General features: G+C 45.3%; 1 protein-coding gene across 13 annotated transcripts in view; it reads left to right on the plus strand.

The window, feature by feature from the left end:
• LOC120907331 (mushroom body large-type Kenyon cell-specific protein 1-like) overlaps positions 1-27,737 on the plus strand; it is a 112,817-nt gene that overhangs the window by 33,270 nt on the left and 51,810 nt on the right. The window contains exons 1-2 of one of the 13 annotated variants that reach the window (XM_040319073.1): positions 8,840-9,285; positions 10,936-12,301. The exons of 5 other annotated variants lie outside the window; for them this stretch is intronic. Coding sequence is in view for 7 of the 8 variants with exons in the window: in XM_040319066.1 (XP_040175000.1) it covers positions 12,255-12,297 (43 nt within the window). In the remaining variant the exon portion in view is untranslated. 7 more of the 13 variants (XM_040319066.1, XM_040319072.1, XM_040319070.1 and 4 more) reach the window with 7 other exon arrangements.

Genomic DNA, 27,737 nt, shown 5'->3' on the forward strand with positions numbered 1-27,737 from the left:
TAGCTAGCTGTGTGAGATGTAGCCTCGAGGCAGAATGAAAAATATGGGGAAGAGACAGTTCATCACTAAACAGCTAATCGACTTTCATGATTATCGTACAACCAGCACTGCAAGACATAATCACACGCATGTTTTACGATTAAAAAGAGTCCTTGTAAGTATGGGTCATACAGTAGATCGTGTTTATGCAGCGTGTATCGCACTTAGAAAACTGAGAGCAACAGGTTGTCACCGCTATCTTTTGTTCTTCTCAAGTTGCTACTGAGCAAATAAATGGGACGTCATCACCTTCAACGGTTTCACTATGCATGCAATCTAACGCATCTGCTGCAAATTGAATAGCTTTTTAAGATGGTTATTGATCAATCGAAATGTTTAATAGGTTTTTTTTATATTTTTGTGTGTACCATTTAAAAAAAAATAATATAGACATTTCTAATAATTTTTACCATAAATGAACAAATAATAATCATACATAAATACACATTAAACGTAATGGGGTTGAACCACAAAGACAGATCAAAATTCAATCCCAATATATTGGTATCGGAGTCGTTGAGTCATCTCTATCCAAGCTGAATGGATCTTTATCCAGGCTGACAAAATCTCTATCCAAGCTATTTTTATTTCGAAAATACTATAGGTTATGTCTGCAAATTTGCATCACCAGGACCGGGATGAACGCTGCTGGATAATGAACGTTCTTTCATTGGAAACCATCATCGATACATCACGTACAGCAGAAAAGGCTATCGAACTTCCAATCCACACTACCTCTGGCTTGTTTCCATTTACCGTACTGACTCCTAGCAAAAGATCTTTGCCTCTAGTATGTTTTGAGCTGGGTGACAATTTTTTTGGTTTTTATCGCGTTGTTTGTCCATTTCCATCGCTTCCAATTTCGAAGACCAATCGTTCGCTTTTTTTTGTTGTACTGCCAAAAGATGCAACAAAGCAAATCGACAAAAAAGTAGTTGGCTTCTCCTATTCTCCTGCGCTCGTCGATAGGGACGATGCATGTCCTCAAGAGTTTGTTCGGTTCGTTCGAAAACAAAACAAATGGAGAAAACCACCCCAACCCCAACCACGATTTGCGATGGTTTCTTCATTAGAAATATCCCCGTCGCAGCTTTACAATCGCAAATGCTAACGAGTGAAAAAGAGCGAACGGTCAAACAAAAATGCCAAGCTATACTCACACTTAGACAACGCAACGAATCCTCCAGAGGGCCTGCGAGGCAAGGGAAGCAAAAATTAATGATTTTTTTCACAGCCCATCCCGCGCTTCTGTCAGAGCTCCCCCTGTCCTGCTTTTATCCATCCGCGGCTCTCGGTTTCGGGCAGGATCTAATTTTTTTCCTCCCCTTCCACACTGCGCCGGTTTCACGTCTTCAATTTAAAGTTTTGCCCAGGACCCGGACCATTTCCGACAGTCCGTCCAGGGCGAGTCCCGGGACATTGCACAGCACACTGGCGCAACGATGCGCTTCCTTATGTGCTTATTTATTATTCATTTTCATTCTACACGCCACCGCCGACGCCAGGGATGGCACTCGGTAACGAAACGCGATATTGCTCCGTCCCTGCTTTTGCACCCTTTAGTCCGCTGGACGCTCCCTTTGGCCACAGTAGCCACCTAGCGCCCTCTTTCATGTGTGTGCGAGCGGACCGTTCGTCTGTGCCAGTGTAGTTGAGTGCACTCGTAGGGTCAATGCAAAAACCGAATATCAAAGTACGAGCTGCTTCTCTTTCTCAATTTCGATTCCTCCACCATGTACACTGGAACGGAGCCAAGAAGGGAAATGCCACCCGACGGGCGAGAAAAGCTGAACCAAACGAAAAGAAGGGCAAAAAAAATGGGATGGTCATCCTTTTCGTCTCCACGCATTCAGATCGTTTCGTTGCCCGGGGCTCGCCTGCCTCTTGAGCGAGATGTCCAGTTGGGTTCGGATTTTTAGTAGAGGAACAAACAAAAAATATTGATGATATCCGCTTCCGCCTGTGCCAAGACGCAAACTATCAGGCCAGACCCTGGCTAGCTCTAAAGCGATGAGAAAAACGCTGAAATTGACGCACACATATATACACTTATACTGTCGCACACTGCACAAAAAAGCATCGAAGAGTGTATAAAAATTGCATCAACCTTCTTCACACCCGTTGTACCACCACACTTGGCCACATGAAGGAGGAGGAGGTGGAAGGGATAGGAGATTGGGAGTTGATTTTTTTCCAGATATGCTCCTCAGTTTCCTAGTTCCGAAGCACTAGTTTGTCGATGCCAGCTATAGCTGTTTCTTTCGCGCTCCCTTCCGATAAGACTTGTCTTTCCTTCAGTTTCGTTATTTTTCTCTGGTGCCATGGAGATTTTTTCCTCATTGCAGTTTCACCGATGGACGACGGAGCGCAAGAAAAACCGAGACGATTTTAGATGAAGCTGAGCGCCGTTTTTTGTGTTGTTGCGGCTGCTGTTCCATACATTTTATTTTTTGTGGATCTGCCGTCGTTGCCGTTCCATCTTTCTTCTTCCATGTGCAATGCGCACTGTGCAAATGCGCCTCCTTACACACAGGTCCACTCACTAACACTAGCACAAGGCGGGTCAGGGTGGCTTAGTCAGGGAAACGTGTGCCGGAATGGGACCAGACCAGACGTTCGTCCCAGTTGACCAACATCTCGAATGCAGGTTCGTCTACATTGAGGAAAATTTATTTTTTTTATATTTATTTTTCGATCCGTCCCTGAAATTCAATGGTTGGTGGTGTGGTTTGTGCATTAATTATGGATTTTAATGTGTAATTTGTTTTATGCTTAAATTATAAGTGGTATGCAAGGTCTATATTTCCTAGAAATACCATCTTTTGAAAATATTTTTTCATCCATAGTTTATATCTTTATCTTCTTTAATCTAAATCAAAATAGCGTTAAATATACAACTGACAAGTTTTAGCCGATGCTGATCAAATATAAAAGCTCTGAAAATACTCCTTTACGGAAGCAAAATCTGACATAACTTGAATGCGATTGAGATTTTGGTACAAGATTTTGGTTATACATTTTGGAATATGTTAAATCTATAAGCTATTATAAAACTATTATGATTAATAACTGAAAAACCAGGATCAGTGGCCACGCTTTGATTCGCTGTGTTCATTCAATCCTAGCCCTGCAGAGTGACACTATGTTTGGCATTCTTCCAGTCAATATGCATCAACAAACCACCAACAGGTGGTTTTACCACTGCGTTCGACGTTAGCCTCTTTGAAGCTCTTGCTAACAGTACACATGCTTTCTGCGGTGAGAAGCAGTGTACGATTGTGTTGCATGCAATCGATGTTTAAGTTATTGAACTAATTATCCAATACATTAGAAAATTTATCCATTTTTTAGTTCCATTCCATTCCAATACGAAATGAATAGCCTCTTTTTTATAAACCGAGCCAAAGCTTTGAGTGTCTAAGATTATAAAAAAACAAGCATCATGCTCGTTAGGCGAAAAGCACCGACACCGACAAAAAAAAACAAGGAATCAGTGAAATAATTAAACAAGACTTTCGTTTGTTGTAGAAAATAAAAAAAGATTTCCAAACAGAGCAACAGAGATGGAAACGCACCGAAATATAAGCACCGCTCGAGAGCTACCGCTACCGCCTTGTTCGCATGCAGTGTGATAGAGAAGCGTGTGTATATAATAACATTTGGACGCATTATGTAGTTTTCTTGCCATAGTTTACTTTTTTGCACACACAGCGTCAAACATCTCCCGGTGTTGTGGCGTTGCCTTCCCGCTTCCTTGTGCCGAGACATTTTTATAACGCTTTTTTCGGTCTGCCTTTCCTATTTTCCTGCCTTGTTCTCCTCCTTCGATTGCTAGTTTTCATTTCCTCATTATATTGTTACCCCTGCCGTGCTTCGCCCGGTATGCTGTTGCTACTCGCACTACTTAAGCTGTTAGTGTTGGTGTTGATTTTCTTTTTCGTTCGCACACCTACGGGCGAGAAAGAATTCCGCGTGTTTTCCCCCCTTTCTTGGCGCTGTTATTACATTTTATCCCTGCGCTCACCTCGTCCCATTCGTTGCACGATCGCGGCCTCATTCCTGCAAATGTTTTTAGTTATCAAGCTTCCTTGGCGAGGACGGTTCCGTTCAGGCGATTTGGCTATTTTTCGTTCGTCACTTTTCGTTCGTTCGATTCGACGCTCGTGTGCATACTCTGCGCTCGTTCGCTCAACCGTTCGTGGCAAGGATTTTGTTGTTTTCTTCGCCTTTTTGGAAGCACCGAATCCCGAAGGATCCTGCTCGTATTTGCTATTTTCTAGTCGTCCCGTCCTTACCGTCTCCTATCACCACTCTGCCTCTACCGGCACATGCAGTCACACATACACCCAACCAGTCCATCTCTATCGCACCGATCGTACCGTCTCTTTCGCCGCCCGCACACAGCTGCAAACCGTGGCATTGTGTGCGTTGGGCAATACATTTTTCCCAACTCTTTGTTTTGTACATTTTTCAAAACCGTCCTTCCCGTCCCTCGGCCATGTTATCGCAATGCATTGCATTTCGGCTTCCTAGTCGCTTCATCGACTTCGCGTGCTGCACACTTTCTCTCACTGTACACTATCTCGTTCGCTCTCACTTTTCCTACCGCAAAGTCTCTCTCACTTTGTCTCGTTTGCTCTTTTTCGGATGCATATGCACAAACACCACGGCATTCTTGTTGTGATGGCGTGGAAAAACTAGCCAGCAGGAGCACCCCCACATGCCGTCTTTTGTGTCTTGCACCACGCGCGTCCTAGTTGAAACGGGAATTCGTTAGGGGTTCGTTCAGAGTTCGGTAGTTTTCGGGTCGTCTCACCATCCTTCGAGCCAACAACCAACCCCTCTCCCCTCCCCTTCTCCTCCTCTCAGACAACTTACGAAACTGAGTACGTTCGTGCTTCATCCCCATTTTCGCACAAAATCCTGCAGGAAGAGTTCGGGTCAGGGGAGCAGGAGAAGATGTCGAATAGTGTGGCTCTAGACACCAGCAGCACGCTAAACCATGGTGCAGCACTCCCACTTGATCGTCCTGCTTTTTACACTGTTTCGTTAAGCGGAGAACGCGAAAGAGAGAGAGTGGGTTGGGGCAATTTTTCGGAACCAACCCGACCTGCTCACCACGCACCACGCTTCCGCTGTCAGCCTGCCGTCTTCTTGCACTTCCGCATTCTCGGCAATGTCGTCGCTTTTATTTGGACAAGTTTTTCGTCGATGGCGAGTGCAACAAGTGACTCTCGCCCGGACCGGGTCGATTCGGATGTTGTAGTAGTTCTCGAACAACAATACCGTGCGCTGCTAGCGATCCTGGCGTGTAGCATGCCAAAATTTCAGTCATTGCAAAGCTGGTGTTTCTCACAGTGAAGTAAAAGTGCAACTAAAGTTTTTCAATATATTTGGGGAATGATCCCGTCATCTACAAAAAAAGCCTACAGTTGGTAGAAAATATACTGTTTTACTTGTGTCCCAAACTTTTAATATAAATCTGATGATAAAACCGCTTTTTGAATAAAGAGACATTGGTGCATGCCGCCTGTTGTTAATTTGATTGCTTGGTTCATTTAACAGCTGACTTCTGTAACTTGTTTGAGAGGAAGAGAATTCGGTGGAGACGCATGGTGGTCGGAGTCGCATGGGGAATATTCATTAAATCACAATGAAGATAGATGTTTGGAAGGTGTTGCTGTGTGGATTAGTGAAATTGTGAATATATGTCAATAACTCAACTATCCTGAACTAGCAGAAACGAATAAGTGTTTGAATCGGTGTCAGTATATTTTTCTTCAAATCGTAGTGATCGTAAGTGAGATACATTTGAACTACCGTAGCTACAATATTAGAGCTCACACACAAGTGGTTAGAGCGACATGTTTTGTTTAGACTCTGAAGTGACTAATCGTGGTGGAGGCGGACTTATCAAACAGCAGTCTAAATTACCGCCTCACCACTTCCATCATCACATTCATCATATTTCGATGCATCAGCTTCATCAGTCTTCAGCATTGCATGATCTTCATCCAATTGAAAGCACATCAGATAAGATGAATAACGTTGGTGAGTTGTTTCACGTTACTTATTATATTGAAAGGTTGGATGCTTCAGAAGCTGTTTTGATATCAGAAGTCTTCGTTTGAAACGACTCGTATGGAGTGTGTCTCTGTTTATTTTCTAAGCATTCGTATGGTGACGTCACGCCTTGCTGCACAGAAACCTGTTGATTTGTGTCAGTAGATGCAACTTACGTCTGCAGCATTTGTTCGCATTAGATTTTTCAAGATGAAGTAAATGATTGCTCAATATTTATTTTTTTGTCCTTATAGCATATTTCATTGTTTTGACAGAAGATAAAATTTGTTTTCTTGTTAATTTTTTTTAATCACAATTTAGGTAATAATTGACACAATTCACATTTTTATTACACTGTTTTATACGTTTATAAATGCGTTATTTAGAAATACTAGTTTTTTCATAAAAGTAAAAAAGACCACGCCCTACGTTTTCAGCATGAAATATGGGCATTGCACTGAAACTTGTTTGGTATTATAGATATATGATTATATTTAAATGCATTGAATAGTTTTCATACTATTTTTAAAAACAGTTTACAAATTTTTTTTGGAGATTTTGATTAAAATTAGAGAGAGTGTGTAAGTAGGCGGGTATCTTGCTACGAAAATTAAACTTTTTTATTAAAAAAATATTTAAGTTTATATAAGATATTGGGCCAGTCTCGTGGAACAGTCGTCAACTCGTACGACTTAACAACATGCCCATCATAGGTTCAAGCCCCGAATGGCTGTGCCCCATACGTAGGACTAACTATCTTACTATGGTAATCAATCAGTCACTGAAAGCCAAGCCCATTAGCTCAAGCCTTGAATGACAACGGTTGTTGTGCCAAAGAATAAGAAGAAATATTTCAATTAAATACCACTAAGCTCACATTTGAAGTGTGTAGTGTATTCCCCCTTTAGCATTCGTTCAGCATAAACGCTTATCAGCATTGCATTTTCGCAAACCAAAACGCATACGCACACGCAATACACTATTCTTATCAAAATAAGTCTCTGCATCACGAACGCTAATCACCAATTCGCCAGCCAACCGCATCAACAGCCGGGAAACTTTATGAGCTTGTGAACAGCAGTAACACACGATTGTGTTTTAACCTTTCAACTGATGTATTCAAGGCTTTCTGAGAAAACCGTCTTATCCAAAGTCCCACAAGTCCTTTTGGCGTTAGATGACTTCCAACATTATGGAAGACACCAGATTCGACCTGCTTTGACTCTTAGTCAACTGATCGTTACCATACGGTTACGCATACTAAGGCGGATACGGATCCACTGTCAAAATTAAGTTTGCTAAAACCATTTGTAAATGACAATCACTCAGTTTGCAAAGATAATTTTCATGAAATAGATAACTATTTTCACAACCGGGATGTGCATCCCATGGAAAAGAAACACACTCTTGTCTTTCTTCCTAGTAGCTGATTACAGTCTCAAAGGAAAGGAGCACCATCAAAAACAAGACAAGAACGGCGGGGACATCGTGAAGGTCGAAGCGGGAAGCGATCTCACGATGCTGCACTATTGCAAGATGCAACAAGTTTCTTCTTCTCGCTCAGCTCTCCGTAGTGCATACACATTTCGCGATTCTCTTTCTCTCTCTGTCTCCCTCTCTCTCGTTCCGTGCCATCGGTTTCGTTTTATGTCCTTCGAACTAGCCCCATTCCCCAGTTCATCATCCCCCTGTAGCGCTTTGTTCTCTTGGACTGCTGTCTCGTTTTATTTTCTCTCTCTCTCTCTCCTCCCCCTCTCTCTCTCTCTCTCTCTCTCTCACTCTCTCTCCCTCTCTTCTTTGTCTCTTCCTTTTGGGGCGCTTAGCACTTCTCAACGCATCATCATCATCTTTCATCGTCACATTATCGTCATTGGGGGGGCCGCAAGACTGCATTATAATTCCAAGTACGCAAGAAGTGCCAATTTTCTAAGCACGTTCCAGCCGCATGGCTCACCGCTCGGAGCGCATTTTGTGCTAGTTCCTTCCGCACTCGATGGAACGAAAGAGCGAGCAAGCAAGCAACAGGCTTAGCAATAGCATTAAAGCCTGCGACCAACAAGCAGCAACTCAAAGACAACAACAACAAAATACCCCGAATATGGAACGAGCAGAGGGTGGAAGCTAATTCCTATTTGTGATTCATCCGTTACCCTTTCTTTGTGGGGTAATTTTGCTGCCTTCGTGTTTGTTTCAAGTCTTCACTTCCGAGAAGAAAGACATTTTTCAAACCACTAAATTTGGCCTCCAAAAGAGCAATAGCATGAGAGGGAGCAGGATGCAGCTAGTGAGTGAACGAGATAGCAGAAGGCGAAGGAAGGAGGCTGGCGACACGGGGGAAGAGAGCGCCTGTCGGCAGGAAAAATGAAGGCTAGAGGAAGCAATGAGACGGAAGTGCGCCAATCTTCGTCTCACCGCTGCGACCACTACCCATACAGATCTAGTACACACGCACACTAGTGAGTGCAGATGGCGATGTGTTTGTGCTGTGCCTCGCCTATCTCACACCGGTTTCGTTCTCGGAAATGCGCATCTAGTGTTATCTCGTTCTGAAGTGCATGTGCAAGGGCAAGCTGCACCTCACTCCCCACACCCTTCTTGTACAGAACTACACCCCTCCCCCCCCCCTTCCACTCCTTCTCTCACACACAGCGAGAGGGGAAAACGCATTTGGTCGTTTGTTTGTTCGCAACGCGCAGGAGAACGCGCTAGAGTGAGTGAGCAGAAATCGCAAACGCTGCAGACTGAGTGCAACAAATGCAGTTTCGGACGAGAGAATTGCACTTCCCGATGCACTCGCTTCAGCACCGATCGAGCCGCGCGTTTCGCATGCGCCGTACGCGCGATGGATGCAATTGTTAGGGTGGTCATGATTCCCTGCTGCTGCTGCTGGTGCTGCGCCTGCCATCCGTGCCAGTGTTGGTGAGTGGCGGCACTCGTGAGTGGTCGTGCCCTTTCCCCACCCCACGAAAGGGGTTGTTGAGCGTGGCGGACAGACGAGGGGCGCCAAGAGCCCGACAAGCGCGCGTGAACGAGACAACAGGCCGTTGCAGAGCGCGCGCTTGCTCGACTCGATGGCATTCAGTCCGTTGCGCGGCGTTTTCCCCGTTATTTTTTCAGTCGCATCAACGCACTGCTCCGATATGCACCGGAACGCAATTTCGGACGCGGCCCGAGTCGACCCGAGTAAGCCTAGTTCCTCCAGCCTGTGCACAATCCGTCAGGCTCAGTCATTTTCCCAGCACGCTGATCCGCAGCGCTTAACCCACGCGACGGTTGGCGGCAAGTGGCCCACATGTCGCAGTTGCCAACCGGGGAGAGTCTCCAGGATCGCTAATCCGCGGTGTAGGGTGTAGTAGGGTGTAGTGAAGGCGAAACATACTACATACAACACCCCATTCCATTCACTTAGTGCCCGTGGTTTTACTGTTTTGTGTGTTGCGCTTGTTTGTTTTAAGTGAAGAAAAGTTGTTTGGGCAAAAAATTCGTTGCGCACAAAACAGGCCAAACAGTGTCAGTAGCAGCAAAAGCGGCTAACATAATTCGTGCGCGTGAAGATGTAGTGAATTGACGGAAGTGTGTGACGTGCTTCCGGCAAGGTAGCGGCGGCTTAAGCAACCGAATGAATAAGCTTCGGGCGTTGCTGTAGAACTAGGTAGTTGGTTCATTGCGGTTTTGCGATAGTGATTGGTGTATTTTTGTGTGTGATCAGTTCATAGCTTAAATTGAGAGCATTTTGCTAGGGAACGCAATCCGTTCATCCGAATGCAATGCACACACTTGGGTTGTTGTTTGACGCCTCGCAGCATGCAGTGGCCACGGCATTCGAACCAGCAACGTCTGCTCCAGCTAATAGCAATTAATGTATTATGTGTCTTTTTTTTGCGTGTGTATGTGTTTGTGACAGTGGCGAGAAACTAATGTAGAAGGATGCACTAGTGTGTATTGTAATAGCTCCATCATGTTTCTATCGTCTTGTGATAGTGCGATAGTAAGGGTTTGGATTGGATTGAGATGCAAAGTGTCGAATGGAAACGAACATAAGGTCCAACAACAATTCACCACGACTTACTTCGCTGTGAACAAGGGCTGATTCGAATTCTTAAAAAAGTGATACGCTTTTTTTACCGGTGCACAAGCAGCTGCTACCAAAACTGTAGACAGTAATTTGGCTATCGAAGCGAAAACTGGACCTCAAGAAAATGGGCACGAGCCGCCAGCTACACCACCTTCAGCACCAAATTCATGCCCCACAGAAGCAACCAAAAAAAACCCTGTGTTGAAAAAGTGAACTATAACAACATCGGTGCCAAGAGTATTGCATAAAAAATGGTTACATTTTTGAGTTTGTGTTCCAGTGTGTTCAAATTATTTTCGTCCCCAAAACGTTGTATGTCGACAATTTTCGCTGTCGTAGCTAGCAAAAGCACGGTTCGGTTGTTGGTGTCGTGTAAAGTTTGTTCGTTTTCTTGTATTCGGTTGTTTATGTTTTGTTTTTTTTTTTTATGCGGGGTTTGTTGTGCACTATTTTTGTTTTGCGTTACTGCGACTTTTTGAGGTTTTACACATTTTTGAAGCTACTCGCTATGTTAAGCAAAGACCCGTTACAATCGCGCGTGCGTGTAAAGTGATCGTTGGTTAGCGTAGTTGGTAGTTTGTGTGTTAAGCCGTTTTGTTGATTCGTTTTTTAGAGCAGTTTTGTGAGAAATATTCTATTTCCTGAACCATTCCTGGTTTGGTTCGTTTGTTTGTTTGATTTGCCGTTTTGTTCCGCGCGCCGCGCGGGACAATATTTGGTGCGAATGATTTAATGTTTTCACTTTATTTTTCGTGTAGAGTTTCGTTACTGTTTTTATTCAAACTCCTCAATTGCGTGTGCTTATTGCGTTTTATCAGTGCATCGTCTCGAATCGGGACAAGCTGTTGCAGATAGGCTGTTTATGACGAGTGCGGCGCAACAGAAACTCAGTACCCGGTAAAGAAGCTACTGAATCACACCAACACATAAAAAAGCTGCCGGTGCAATCGTACGCTCCGCAAGAACTACCAACGTAGCTCCATTACTTAATCAACGGCAGTTTTGTGCACGAGTTTCAACCGTACTATAGAGATATTACAGAGGTATAGAGTGGAAGGTTGCTATACTGCCAGAAACGAAAGAAATAGTGATCGTGGCAGTTCGTTCAAACTGAACGATTTCGAAGAAATCATCCCTAGTCCGCTTACGTTGAGTGCCCTTGTGTTGCTGCTGTTTCGTAGTGCATAGTGTGCGATACATACCTTCCTCGGCCTGTACAAGTGATCGTACCTACCCTTCCGTGATCGATCCTTTGCTCACGTGACTCGCTGCCTTACTCGCAAGAAAAATTGTCCAACCGCTGATGCTGTATGTGTGCGCGTACACTACTCGCACACAAACATCATCCGAGCCGAACCGTCGCCAGTTGATGCTGTGTCCCAAGGATCGATCGATGGGTGTACTACGCGAGACTGACGCCTTCTTGCCTTCTCCATCTGTGTTCCAGCAGTGTGCGTTAGTGCGTGCGCTTAGTTGTTATTTTATGTACATATATGATACGAGCGGTGCGCGTTTTTGTCCCACGTAAATCGCGTCACGCGGCGCAGTGCAAACGAAGTACGAAGGAGGCGAAGAAGTGTTTTTTTAAATGAAAAGTGGTAAGTGTCATCCGCAAGATTCGCATCTTATTGTCATCGCTAGGGCGTATTTGAATTCAATTGTGACTCACCACCACCGGCTGGGGAGCGACGAGCCGGAAGAGATTCATTGGTGATAAGAAAACTATTGCGAGCCGGAAAGTAAAAGTAAAGCAAATTACTTAAGGGGAAAATAAACCCCAGCAGAAGAAGGAAAAGCGCCAAAGTAGTAGCAGTTTTAGCGGAAGATCGTGAATCGACACTTTGTGACGAAGTAATGCATCAGTATTGGGCGGTGTTGCGTTGCGAAACGGCACCTAGCTAGAGCTGGAAAAGTATCCAGCCGTAAGCCAGATTGTGAGTGTTTGTGTGCATGGTGCATTGTCCCCGCAATCTCTACCTCAGCGCATCCAGCTACCGGTTTCTTGGACGAATATTTTGATGCTAGCAAACTTTGCCGTCGCATTCTTCCGATCGTTTGTTTGCCCTTCGATGTCGTGATGTTTTCCGAGGCATCTTCCTTCCTGCCGGCAAAAGATATGAGTGCGTGAGTTTTCCTGTACAACTTTCTTTTCACTACGCGTTTCTGTCTGTCTCATGTTTGCTTCACTTTTCGTACTTTAGCATCACTGTCGTTGGCTAGCAACAAAACAAGTGATTTGTGCTCTTGTCATTAACCTAACCCCATGCAGTGTGTATGTGGGTTAACTTTTCGACTGATCTTTCCCACTCTAATACTTTATTTTTCTACCTGTACATATTAATTTTAGTCTTGGTAACATTTTGTGATAATTAGACACAGATCTCTCGGTAAGAGTACAAGAGTAGTTTGTTCAATTCAAGCAGACAGACAAATAAGCATGTATTACTAACATCTGTTGTATTGTAAATAATTAACTACACGAGTTACATTCAAATTGATTTTGATTTTGATTGATTTTTAAGCCAACTTTTGCTAGCTCTTTGCAAAGATGTTTAACACATCACATGGTTTTGCTAGCTTACTTTGCAAAGATGTTTAACACATCACATGCCGGCCTATAAGGCTTTTGTTACTTATTGCCACGCAGCCGTATATTCAGTCCTTGCTACTGGGGGACGGTCTATATGAGGCTCAAACCGACGATGGTCATGTTGTTAAGTCATGCGAGTTGACGACTGTACCACGGGGCCGCCCTACAAACGGTACAAGACGTATAGCTTGCTGATCACAGTTTAAAAACAATGAAGAGTCGTGAATAATCTAATTGATTTGTTGATATGAATTATTATTCATATTATACATTTTCTTTATCAATGATATCAGATGACGACGAATTGCACGATCTCAACCCCCGCTACGAAAAATTTGACCATTCGAGAAGGACTAGGATCGAATAATATCTGCATCGAGTACACCCTGGATAAGGTGTTCTTCCATGATTGCGAGAAGGAAATGTATTTCTGAATAAAAAAAAATCTTTTTAACTGTGTTGAAGACTATAAATGATTCTGTTTCTATATGCGATTATATGTGCAAAATCAATCTGATAAAGTACAGAATAGAAAAATGTATTGTAGTTTTTATTTTATTTCGAAAGGTAAAAAATTCATTGCTTCTTTCCGTTTGCATCTTTCCTGCCATATACGAATACGGTAAAATACAAAATTTGATCCACAAGATACTTTTTAGTACCAGCAGATTGTAGATCAGTAGACAAAGAATATTTTATTTCTACTGATGCTACTGTATTTGGGTTTATAGTATAACTGAACAACACAAAGCATTTAATTCGTGCGCTATATTTTGTTACTTTGGAAACAATCAATTTCCTGTTTGATTTTACATTAACCACAATGGCTGTTTCATGACAAAGTGTTGCAACGTTGGAAGTGAAAACTAGAAAAAATAAAGCCACATAGTTTAGCCACTCTTCTGTCTGGTAGGCTGTTTTTTTTCATTCTTCCGCAATAGCTTTTAAGCTGCTATTTTCGAAAAAATCGAAGCTTTCAGAAGCTCCTCCCTCTTTCTTGCCGGTTCTTTCTCGCTTGCAACTACTGCAGTCGAAAGACAAACATTAGGCAGACGACATCAAAAATGAATCGAATATGAAGCAAAAAGAGGGTGCAGCAAAGAGCAAGAAACACTACTGACGGGTTTGCGTATGATGAAATATAAATTTGTGACGCGCAAAAAGTCGCCCGATCGTACTGCCAGAAGTCGGCCAAAAAACTAAATAAAACCATCACGCGGTAAACTAAAGAAAACTAAAACACCTCGACTGTTTTCCAAGGGGGAGGGTTTTGCGTTTTGATAGCAATAAAACGCTACATAATTTGCACAAAATGCTCAAACGAAAATCAAGAAATAGGGAAAGGTTGTATGGAGTAATACTTGGACGTGTCTATAGGACACAAATGTAGACTGCAATTGGGATTGCATCAAGCGGGCTTTATTTTTTTGCTTTCACCTTAAATATGACTCCTGTTCCATCCGGTTTTGCAACTGGTTGTACCTAGACTGATTCTTACATCATTCCCAGCTCGGACATCGTATCATATTAATGGACGCTAGTGACCCAACCGATTGCCCAATATTACTTGAAAAGTGATTTTACGTACAAAAAAGGAGCCTTTAATGCAAAACGGCAAACTATACATTTGCCACAGCACAAGAGAAACGGAAAGGACGGCTACTGCACGCGTGCAGAGTGTTTGCTACATTCTAACCTGCTCAATTTCATTAACCACCAGCTGATGATTTTACACCATGAAACTAATCGTCCGCTTGTGCAGACTAATCCATTGAAGATTCGCTGCGACCATTGAACAATCATGCCAAGGCGAGCCAACGTACTCGCTGCAAGAAGACGGTTTCAGGGCGATTTGTGAATGAAACGTACCACGCGACTCACCGGGTCTTAAGATGCATCGTAAGATATGCATCACCGTCCTGCGCGCTCCAGCGCCACTGCCGCAAAACAGAGGAAATGGAGGAAAAGCGCAGCAAATCGGCATCGAACAACCACGCGAGACTAGTCGTATCGTCGGTCGATCCCGTGCACATGGTGGCACGGTTTCCCGCGGCGGCAGCACAACGTGCGGAAAGTGTAAGGAAAATCTGCTCTGTCTCTGATGCTGCTACTGCCCGCGCGCGCGTTCACTGCCGAGTCAGTTGCAGTTGCATAATCACAGCGCAACTACAGCAGCAGCAACAACAACAACAGCACATACACAAACCGGCTTTCACGCGACGAATGGTAATGGTTTTCCGTGAAGGTCGGCACACCATCCCCCCACGACAACGACCCACACGCGAGGAAGAAGGGTCGAGGGTTCGTGGCGCCGAGGACACGATGCTCCGATGCACCTTTATAAATACGTCACGGTCTCGGCGGAGGTGACTGTGTGCGGCTATGTGTGTTTGTGTGCCACCGCACCGGAGGGAATTGGAGCAACAATCTCACGACGAGTTTTCCAGACGCCGTCGGTCCAGACAGCAAAGCGTCGGTGGTGCATTTTCTTGAACGCGCTGCTCGCTGCTCCGATTGTATCGATTTGCTGGCTTGTCGGGGCGAAGCAGTAAATGCAACTGGTGCAACATCCCACTTCCTTCGAGTGCTTCGCACCTTTCCTAGACCTCCGGCAGATAGCCTTGAGAAGCAGAGGCAGATCAGTGGTAGCGAGCAGTCGGTCATCTTCTCCAACTACTGGTTTACCTTTTTAAGTGAAAACAGTCAACATGCAGTCAGTGCACTGTTTGGCGGTGTCCAGCCGACAGACGGGTCGGGTGAAATTCACCGCTCACGACCAGCGATGACGATGAACTGCCCGGCCGAACCCGGCAATGGCACGTGCTTAGTCGCATCGTTGCGAAGAGCTGAAGCATGTAGAGCACATTTTACGTCAACCTTCTCCTGCCCCTCGACCAATCCGGACGGCATCAAGGGGAGTGCGTTTAGAAAATGCTTCCTCTCACCAAACTGCACAAACACACATCCACACAGCGGCCCTTGTTGTTGGAGCAGAAGTAGTAGTTGTCGGTTGCCCGATGCATCAAAAATTGGAAATTTTGGAATGGGAACCGCTCGATGGGTCCCGTACGCGTGAGTGTATGCAGCTCACTGGGCGTGCAGCCGTCCCCATTCTAATCGTCGTCTTCCCATGCAGTGCTGATCATACGCTCAGCCTCGATGCCCTGATGCGGGGTAGTAGAGTGTATGCTCGTTGCAGTTACCGAGTGAGTGCATCGATGTACCCGTTTTGGCAGCGTTAGTTGCCGAAATAAAAACACCTCAAAATGTGTACTAGTATGCGTGCGTGTGTGAAATTGATGCAACAGTTGAACTGTGCTTAGAAAAGTTGGCTCGCTTGGCAGCTGCACCGAACACATGCACACATCAGTTTGGTAGAAACGTGTGCCAAACCGGGACGGAAACAACTGATTTGCTTCGTGTCCCGTCGACGTCGTCGGTTAGGGGGTGGGGATGGAAATAGATTTAGAAAAAGCAGCTCTACGCACAGCCGAGCAGCCCAAGCAGCCCCACACCCGGGGACAACGATGCGTTAGACTAGGACAAAGCGATAATGCATTTTCGAGCTGCAGCTGTGTTTTCTAATGCATCACGAGTAACCTATGGGGATGAGGCAAGCACTTGTCGGCTTGGTAAAAAAAAGAACCTACCGAGAGGTGCATTGAAAAACCGGATCCCGAACCCTCGTTATTGGTTAGCCTGTTTGAGAGATTGAATGCGGGATTTTGAAGAATAAGCAACGAACGTGCAAGAACGTTGCATGTTATATTTTCGAATGTAGTACTTTGAATGCCAATAACATGCGAAGTGATTTAACTCTTTACGCCAACCAAGGTACGAATAAAAATCTTCTTTTAATTAGAAAACTCTCCATTTTTAAGGCCCACCTTTTTCGTATCGTACCTTAAAAATGGTCGCATTTCATATATAGAGAACCGGATACGGCTAACAAACTTGACCGGAATGACTCAACCGATGGACGGTTCCACAGCGCAATCTTGACCTTAATGAGCCACCAAGCGGACGATTTTAATGAGATTTTGATTGATCGCATAGATCTAACTCCACTGCACTGCACCGTGCCACAGGCCAGAGAAATGCCAGCTTTCATACGCGGCGCTTCATATTGAATTATTTAAATAACCATTAACGAACGCTGCTTACCTCAGCGCCCAAAGTTTTGCCAAAGAGCGATCGTCACCAATGCATAGTTTTCGTACTTCCCATTCGAACAGCGAACAGCAGTTCAGCGTTTAATTGAGCTTCATTACGGTTGATCGAGGCTATGCCACGGTTTAAGAACAAAATGCTGGAAAATAGGTTATGACATGTGAGCGCTCAATGCCACCGATCACACCATGTACGATGCAGAGAACCAAACCGGACGAAGGCTTGTTCGCAAGCGAACCAAAACCGAGTGCCTTCCATTTCCCGCGCTCAGAACGGTTCTAAAACGGGTTCGGTGCAAGCAGTGACCCCCTTCATCCCCACCTCAGATACCGACAGTGCCTCTACACGCAGTATCCACATACGCCAATTCAAGATTCAAATCGTGTGCCCCCAAAGGCCAAACCCTCGAAACGACCATTTTTAACGTTTGCCTCCCCTCCCCCTCGTGCTCAAGCCCTTCTGCCCTGCGGCCACAAGACAGCTCCTGCTGCTTCGCTTCACGCTCTGCGTTGATTCGTAGCTGCCCTTCATCCCTACTCCGCACTGGCCCCACACAGTGGCTAGAAATAACGCCGCAAATAACACACCAACCACACATCAAAAAACCCCCGCTGAACCCTCAAACCCAAGCTGCTGCTGCGAGCTTAATTCGATAAATTTAAATAAATCTAAACTTGAAATTCCACCATCGCTGGTAGAGAGACCTCGAAGTGGTTTTACCTGCTGCGCTCCGTACCTATTTCCCTTCCCCCTCCCCCCTCCCCTTGCCGTAGTGCATTAAGTTCAAGTTTTTCGCCATTACCCTGCCATTGCGCCTAACTGCGCTGCCCTAACGTGCTGCCCGATGTCCTTCATCGTTTCAGTTCCTCGATCATCGATCGTTGTTGGGGGGGGGGGGGGCGCAATATGGCGACCCCAAGCGCAAACGGCGATCGTACCAGTGGGCACTCGAACGTGCGTAATTAGCGCCTAACGAGCGGTCACTAGATACTCCCCCAGCAGCAGCACTGTCGTGCAGTGCCGTTTTTGTGAAGTGAGTTGTGCGCGAGCATGGCCAGCGCCGTCGGTGGCACGGATAGCGCAGAACAGAATGAGATAGCAACTCCACCACCGACCAAGAATTCGAGATCATTAACGATCGATACACCCTACCTACGGCTGCGCTCAGGTTGCATTCAGCTCCCGAACCGGTTGCACTTCCTTGAGCGAGAGGGAGGCCATACAGCCGAGCCAACTAGCAATCATTTTGGCATCAAACAAAACAAAATATTGGCCCCACATTGCATCGCAGCACAGCGTCATAGCTAAAATGGCAGCCAATGTGTTGCCAACGTCAGAAGGGTGAGCCGACGACGTGAGTTAAGCACCATCCGGAACTTCAGATCGGGCACATTAGGCACCAAGTTTTCGCTTATCAAGTCACATATGCCACACGATAGTCACCCGCACTCTTTGGCCTTTGTTGAGCCCACCGTGCATCTGAATTGGTCACGTCCTCGGCACGTGTAACCGCTGATTCGCCTGCGCCATGTTGATGCAGAACTTTTTCTGATAGTTTGTACAATTGTGCCTTGTGTTGGAGTCCCTCGACAAGAAGAACGTTGCCATTGGTTGTGTTGTATTGTTCTTAGCACTACCCCAGTTATCTCTTTTGCTTGTTATAGTGAAATATCTTGTTGTATGATACATTTTCAGAACCATCATTTAGACGGTTGGTTTTGGATTGAAACACTATTTACAACCTCTTCATGTGGAAGTGGTATCACTTACAGTCAAAGGTCAATTTAAAACAACATACAAATGAGTAGTTTTTTATACTAAGACACTTAAAGCATAATACTTAGTGTCTTTTCCCCCTTTTTCCACCTCGAGTTTATCTGTCAACCTTGTTGTGAGGGCTGCCCGCTGCAATTCAACTCCCTTGTTTGCTATCGAACGCGGTGGGCTTTGCAAGCGTGCGGGGTACAGTGTGCACACGAATCACGCTGGCAACGGGGAGGAATCGGGTACACGCGGCGGGTCGAACGTGAGCTGGGACGCATTTTTCTAAGTGCGACTCATCGTTGCCCCTTCATTGTCGCGTGAATCGGTCGCACGCGCTTAAATAGGGCATAGGTTTTTTTGTTCGTTTGTCGACACTTTGCGAGTGGTAAAACGGCCCATTTTTTGGCACCACGTTTTTGCCTTTGTTTGTGAAGTTCTCATTACAGACAAATATATTCCACTGCTTTGTTTGTTGTATTTACTCGCCCTCAGAGGGTGATTGTTGAGGAATGTTCGATGTTTTTGGATAAGTTTAAACAGCATTTAATTGTTTTCCCATATTACATACTCATTCCCGTAGGGTAAATTGATCAAACGTACTTAAAATATCGCAAATTACTTCTGTATTACGTCCAGCTTGATATACCCACCTCATTAAGCGTATTACTCCACAGTAGCCTACGCTCCATTGAAGGAAACGCTCTTGTCATTGCAAGGGCCATACATTTATGTAGAAAGCAATCAATACTCACGAGCCATACGATCCGTCGAGTGTATTCCAAAAATTCCACACAACAAAGAAAAGCCACCCACAACCCCCCTTCCCTCGCGATGCAAGAAAGATCATATCACTTTCGCTTTCATGTGAATCACTTCGGCGCATCGCAAAAAGAAACAAAAATGCTCTCGATGACGCGAGAACCGCCACGCCGTGGCCTCATTTCGGTTGCATCTTACCGAAAATGCATGTCAGCGAAATGGGTGCAATTTCACATGCACGCAAAAGAGAAAGCACGAGTCGGGTCGGGATTGCAGGCGGGACGAGGGACCGCGGAACACGATCCGTTCGACCGTTCGAGATAAACAAAGCGACACTCGGGCTCAAGGTCTTGCCGTCCCGTCGGACGGCCTGCCGCTCGTTTGCAGCTCACACACACACACACACACACACACACACACACACACACACACACACACACACACACACACACACACACACACACACACACACACACACACACACACACTCAGAGTCCATGCCACAGCAGCACAGAGGATCAGGAGAAATTCGATTCGATTTCGGCACATTTTGGCGCGTCCCCAGCGTCGCTGCCTGCACACACGTATGCGAAACTGCAGCCGAAATATTGCATGCCGGCCGAATCTTGCCGAAGTTCCGCTGCCTACTACGGCATGTGCTTGTTGCAGTGAGAGCCAAGCACCAAGCGCGGTTTGCCGGTCGCTCGCTGCGTTTGTGGTCGCTGCGAGGGTGAGAACCTCGTGCTGTGTTTTTGCCCAAAACCCCCCAATTTCGGGACGGCAATCTCGGGTGCGTAGGCCGGTGAGCGATTCCACTTGCGAGACACAGCACACGACGAAACCGCTTCCTGGTCTGCTGGGTGCTTGCGCATGTATATCTGATGCTCACGCCAAATTTGCACTCGGTGGTGTGCTTGCGGTGTGCCGACCGAGACCGTGAAAGGACGGCTTTTTATTCGGGGCTTGCGATTGCATTTTTTTTCTCTCTTCTATTTCGTTTTATTGTACCTTCCCCTTGTCCTACTTTCAGGGCCAGACGGACAGCTCGCGTATCGGCTGAGTGTAATGATGATGCACGGGTTCGCGACGCAACGATAACGAAAGGTTTTTGGGTGTTCTTTTTATTGGGAGCGCACTATCTGGTTACGCGGAGGAAGGGAAGGTTCTCCCTTGCCTTCCTCCACCGTCCTGTGGTCCAATTTTTTATGAGCCGTAAGCTACGCAGTGGACGGAGTCTGCGTTTATTTTTGTTTATTTTCTGACTGAATGCCTGTGTGAACGCTGGCGCGTTTTTTTCTTCCTTCTTGCTTTTGACACAAATATTGACTCGACTGGATTCGGCTGTAATCGAGCTGAGAAGATGACGGCCGCAAAAGACAACCACGCCTGTAGAGTGTTTGTTCGCTTACACGTATTTGGGGTAGGTCATGGTCGCAAGCCAGTGGGGTACGGGTGATGCACGGTAATGCCTTCCATTTTTTCTTTGTTGATTTCAGCGCTGAGACATGCTGCAGGAAGCTCGTTTTGTCGCCTCATTCACTGCGACCAGTAAGTCGTCGCAGTTTTTGGCCACAAACAAAGATATAAAGGAAATGAAACAACACCAAAAACGAACATCCAAGCATTATTACAACTCTCCCCTTCCTTTGAGATTGAAGTATGTCTCGACTCGACCGAATAATATCCTGTTTCTTCCACTTGTCGGTCTGTCGATAGGGCGGAGGGGTAGGATATTTGGAGATGCTTTGTTTTTTGGGTTTGTTGAATCCAATCCCTGGCTTCCGTCTACACACCCTGTTATGCGAATAAACATTTGCGCTGCTGTATCTGTATCGTGGATGTGGAATGCTGTGATGCTAACGTTGCATAAGTATTCTGTGCTATTCGTTTTCCCTGAAATATGAGACTGTGATAACAAACTATTATACTTTCTTGCCCTTACGACGAGTGCAGCTGGTGCTCATTCAGTCAAATGAAATCCAAAATTTATTGAAACGTTCAAATTATCTTCAAAACATTAGTCAAGCATTTAAACAACTTTATGTTCACTTTTTTAGCGATTGAATGAGAAATACTGTAATGATAAAGTATGGAATATAAAATCCCTTACGTTCGGAACTATTGTATAAGCAATAGCGACGGCAACAAAATACGCAGGTTTTGTGAGTTTGGGTCTGTTTGTGTGTATGTGTGGGTGAATATGCAAATGGATGGATTTATGTACAAAAATTGAACATGTTGCAATCGCGCATGTATGTACGGAAGAAATAAAAAAAAACCCACTCACACACCTCCCACCACGTTGTACGCCGCTGGTTTCTGTACGGTTATACGAAAATAAAATATTTTTTCTCCCCTCGCGACCACCATCGAATTTTTGCACACACCTCTCTCTCTCTCTCTGTCCAGTTTTTCCCGAATCCCTAAAAATGTACTTTATTCCGCTATGCTATTCCCTGCATGTTTGGCTCGCTCTCTGTGTCTCACTCTCATCTATGTATATTTTTCAGCTTTGTTGCGCCCCCCTCCCCCTTGTTTGTCCGTCTCGCTGCTCCCTAGGTTTCTTTACCATCAGCCATCACCACCGATTAAAAATTCATTTTTAACGCTACGGGATGAAGGTTTTTTTTTCGAACCGTTCTGTTTCCCCTTTTTTTTCTGCTGCAGACGGGCTGCATTTCATAGAGCATGCATTCCATCCCTATCGTTCCCCAATACTGTTCGAGCGCTGAATTGAATGTGCTCGGCTAGGACTAACTTCCATGGTAACTACAGCGACGCCGACTATGACGATGATGATGATGATGCTGCTGCTGATACTGATGATGATGGGTTAATGAGAATATAAATGTGTGCGTGAGGTTTATTGTAATGGTTTTATTGGTTGCACGGGCGTGCTGCAGCCGGAATGCGGATACTTCTTTTTTGCGTCGCTCTTTTTCGCAAAATATTCGATGATGCATTTTATTTTCGTTTGGTTTCGGTGTAGTAAAAATATGCGCCCACATTAACACCCTCACAGCTAGACTTACTTTTATGTGCAAGTGCCAGTGCCTATTACGGGCATGTGTATGTGTGTGACTGTTTCGAGTATTTAACATTATGTCGATTTTTGAACCAAACCTTTCAACCCTTCATTGGGTGGCCACCACCGAGACCTGTGGGCTCTACATTTTTATGTAAATCAACATCCAGATCTCGCTCCCCACTCTCGCTTCTCTTTCCGTTTTTTTCTTCTTCTTCGGTTGCCTTTTTTCAATCAGGTCTGAAATAACTAACACATAGATGTACATGTGACGGGGCTGGGCACACCAACACTGCCACGGGGCGTCGGGATTTTGGTTTTGGTGTGTTTGGGGATTCGCGTTTTTATTTTTCCCGGCTGCAAAATGTTCCTGCGCCTGGGTCTAAAAAACGAAAAAACCAAATGGCGTCCTCGACCTTGCGAGCAAATGCAAAAAGGCAAACAAAGCCGCACTGGGCCGAATACAAATCGTTGAACCCGTGCACCGAAAAATAAACTAGATAAAATTTGTCTCTACTTCGACCGCTGCACATGGCCTTGGCAAGGACGCAATGGATTTCTTTGCTCCTTTTGTGTTTGGTTTTGTATGTTGAGCTTTAACTGAACGATTCGAAACGCTGTTACTGTATGCTTTTGGTTGTTGTGGCTATTGAAGCGGAAGTTTACACTAACAACACCTAATTTATGGTTATCGTAACTCTCCGAAAACTTTTGCTATGCTATAAACTATGCATTTTGAATCATGCTTATTGATTTGAATTATTTTCTCAAATTATATTTCTCGATGGAAATTCAAATTTATAGCTTGAAAAACGATAAAATAAATGCTCCCTCGTTTCTGGTCCTAGAGGTGATAAACAACTTTACTTTATTTTAGATACCATGATAAACTCGAACCAGTTTGCTCATCTACAGTTGAAGTGTGCAGAACAACAAAAAAAGTGACGCGAAATGAATAAATTATGTTGATTTTTGAACACGACACACGATACAACGCATACCCTTGCATGTCACAGTACGCATGATTGTGTGTTGATCAGATACATAAGATATAGCAAAGGAGAGAGGAAAAAAAACGACACCACTGGAAAAATGAACGCCCGACATCGACCGCCGAAACGCAAACTCTGACCAAAAGAGTTAAATATCGATTTTTTTCTTCGCAGCCAGAGCCGGGAATGCAATAGCGCAATACAAAAATGTGCACCGCCACACATACACACGTATGTTTTCAAAACAAACATTTACACGCTAGGTGCGGGTTGAAAAAATACAGATAATAATTGTACATAATTCCCTGTCACATGCATCGTGTGCCGTTTCCCCCACTTCCGTTCCATCATTTCCACTCAAGGGATCGTCCAGAAAGGTGTCAAAAATATTATAACCCTTGCGGAAACGGCGGAAACATCAGCGAGCGAACTGGTAAACGACGGCATAGACAAAGGGCATTTGTGCTTCAACGATCACAAAGTCGCCCTTCGCCGTCTACGCTCAATGGCCATTTGGCGATTGTTGTCGCCAGCTACCGTTACCGCCGCCGATCATCTCATTGTGACACATACGTGTGAATCATCTTCCTTCCCTACCCGTGTGCTGTTAGCTGTCTGTTTTTCTTCGCTTTTTTTTTGTCTGTTGCTGTTGCCACCACCTTTCGCACGAGTCTTTGTTGGGATCGAAATGAGTCGATTTCGGATGGAGCGCCGCCAGCCAGCCAACCAGCCAGTCAGAGCTCGCGTTTTGCACAACACAATGATCGTTGTTTTGCTGCTAACCTTGCATTTTTATCGTTTTTGTTAGAGCGAGCGTGACTTCACAGCAGAATAAATTAAAAACAATCTAACATTTATCAAGCATTGATAATTTATTGTGCGCTTTGCAGCTCTCGCTCAAGGTAGTCAACAATGATGTTTGTTGCAGTCAATGCATTAGGAATTGATTAGTTTGTCTTTTATTTGCTTTCAACAGCTATCATTTTACACACATCAGGCGCAAGCTTGCTGTGAAAGTGTGAAACATTTTTTTTACATTAGCCGAGAAGAAGCTGTCAAGGAGTTACGAAATAAAACAGGCTTATAGTGGTCTCGCCCAAAAATAAAACAGACTGTATGGAGTTATACTCTGTTCCATCCATAAGCCCACACATACATACACCTGCCGATTTTTGCACCACCACCACCACCACCACCTCAAACAACATCGAGTGGTAGCCATTTAACGGCTAATGGTATTATTGCTTCTCGCTCACCGTGGCTTGACAGTATTGCAGTTTCATACACTCTTTTGCTATCCGAAGGCAAGGCGCTGTTACCACCGTGCACAGCGAACAGAATGAAAACTGTGTCAATAATGCAGAAAATGACATTTTAAAGCGAATAAAAATAAGCTGCATTTAGAATGGCTTCACTGCTGCTTTTGTTTCTGGCTCGCTGTACAATGGCTAGCTCAGATGGGCCGCCAGTGGCACAGTGGCGGATAAGATTGGAGACATTAGCGTTTTGTTGCGCTAGCCCCTCCAGCGATAGTGTGGCGTGTGGCACTGTTCCCTGTCTATCGCTGTAACGGAGCGCTGCATGTATGGGCCATGCTGCTCGCACTGGCCATACGTACGATGAAATGTGTGCCTTCGCATTCTGGCCAGTTTCCCAGATCGGCACTGACTGACTGGTGCAGCAGATATTTATGTTTTTATATTTACATGCGAGTATGCGTTAAACGGTACCGACATTTGGAGGCTTTATGTAAGAGCCTTTTGCCTTCCTTGTAACAGCGTGGAACCCACACCCACCAACAGGGTGAGTGAGGGTGCATTACGAGGTCCTATCACGTTTTACAAAACTGCTTCCTGCTTCCACTGGGGAAAGGAATACGCGAAGCGCAAAAAGGAATCGTAGCAAAACATACGAATATGTTATTAATAATAGCTTTTCTGCGATAAGTTCGCTGCCAATCCTTGCTTTAGCCATCCGTTTCGCTGCATTTGAGAGTGCAGAAGAAACTATCCAGCCGTATGCCAATTGTTCCACTTCGCCCAGTCATCTTACGCCAACGCAGCACCGCCGTAGACATCTTCCTCACCCGTCCTCTTGCCAGCATTTTCCTTCCAGCGGAAATGATAGACAACCATGCGCCTCCATCGTTATTTACTTCGTTTCCGTTTTGGGAGGGCGCAAAGCCCGCCTTGTAGCACGCCGTTTAAGGCCACCGAAATACTAATGTTTCATAACTTTTGGGTGGGTCCGTGTTACGTTCTTTCCCTGCACCCGTCGTTCTACCAGCCCAATTCGTATTGGGAAAGGTTGTGGTTTGGTGTTGCTAATCAAATAAACAGCCCGCTCACACAAACTATGACGTCTGCTGGCGCTGATGTGTGCACACGGCAGGTAGCTTGTGCAAGGAAAAGACGTCACCTATTGACTTGTTTGTGCGAATTGTATCTAAGCAAGAGTTGAAATTGCAACCCGTTTGTTCAAGGTTCGTCAGAAATGCTGTGAAAGCTATAGGAGAATCGATAATTTCGGAGAATCAAAACAGTCTTATTGGGCAAACCTTTTAGTTATTTCGTTGATGTAAAGCTCGCTTTTCATTAATCAATACTCATGTGCGTGTGGGTTTATTCGAAAAATTCCGGCCGGAAAAAAATTGATGAACAAAAATTCTTTCCGAAATAATGTTCCGCTTTGTCGCCGACCCGCTGCCGCCATTCCCCTTTCCGGTGGCCACAATGCGCGAATGTGCAGCAAACACACACCCGATTGATGATTACGCCCGGTGCTCATGTTTATGGAGCGTATGTTCATTCGAGACGCCTAAACGACCACCCCCAAACCCAATCCCTGTGCGGTGGAATCAAAACAAAACTGGATATGGGTGTGGGGAGGGGGGGAACCCTCGCAGAGCACTAGAAACGAACGGAGTGAACAAGAGACAGCGAATCGAGCTAGAACGAGACACAGAAACGTAACAACCAAGGGAAGGGCTCTGCGTGCATGGTGTGGAAAGGTTTACGTTTTAATATACGAGTTTTTTTTTCTATGTATGCTCAAAAAGTACTTTTTTGTCCTCTCTTTTAAGCCCGCACCTTTTTCGTCCATTAGCCTGTCGCACATTCGATATTGTTTTTTTTTTTATCACGGCTCACATAATTCGACTGCCATTACTGCCGCCATTTCCGTTACGGATAAGGGTAAGAAAGGGAGTGATCAGCGGCCAGCGGTGCTACCTTGCGCCACCAAGCCACGGTGGTGAGCCCCCGCGGGTATTGTGGGCCTGCAGTATGCATTGGCCTGGTGTGCATGCATCTTTCGTGTGTGTGTGTGCTTGTGTTAGTGTGTGAGTAGATGTATGTTTTGCAGCGATCGATGCACTTTTTTTGCATTTCGTTCAACTACAATTGCACCCCAACGACTTTTTTTCGCCCCTCTGTGTGTGTGTGTGTTTTTTTTTCTTTCACCAACAAAATTACCAATACGCACATATTTGCACACGTTGCACACACCGTTGCCCCGTCGTCCTTTCTGACCTATGTGCATGTGTGATGCATGCCACAGCGGGATAGGGCAGGGATGGACAGCATAATTATGGCTACAGTTCACCCTCGCTCTCTCTCGCTCACTCACTCGCTCGGTCTCTCTACCGCCCTTTTAATGTGCTGCTCCTCCGGGCTGGCAATGGATAATCATCCCTTTGCAGCAAATTGAATTGCAGGACCCGAAAATGAATTTCAGCTTTTCGTAAATTAAAAATGAACACGATGGGTATGAAAATAACAACAGCAAAAAACAACAACCCCGTTGTTTGGAGAAACAACGGGCTTGATCCCAGGAGCAATGCGGAAAGGTCGCCCCACTGCCAATGGAGACGCCTAGTGACATGCAACCCGCGCGCTTGCGTCTATTTGTGTGTGTGTGCGCTGTATTTTTTTATTTTTTTTTCAAAATCCTATGGCAGTCAAGAGCGACAAGATATCACGGTGACACTGTGTGTGCCGAAGAAGGCTCGCCTATGCACGTCACATGCGATAAAAAACAAGCATACGTTCTCCAAGGTGGGGTGGGGAGGGGCTATGGTTGCTCCGTCTTCTAACCCGCCGGATGGCCGCACCCCGGGACAGAGCCAGATCGACGATTTACGTGTATTTACGGCTGAACAACCCGATTATATATATACATATACTTTTTTAACTCCAACCTATGGCTACCACCAACTCACTTTGCCACTCTCGCTTTGCCGAACCCTTTCCGGTAGCATCG

This window comes from Anopheles arabiensis, chromosome 2 (assembly GCF_016920715.1).
Source record: "Anopheles arabiensis isolate DONGOLA chromosome 2, AaraD3, whole genome shotgun sequence".
Taxonomy (NCBI): domain Eukaryota; kingdom Metazoa; phylum Arthropoda; class Insecta; order Diptera; family Culicidae; genus Anopheles; species Anopheles arabiensis.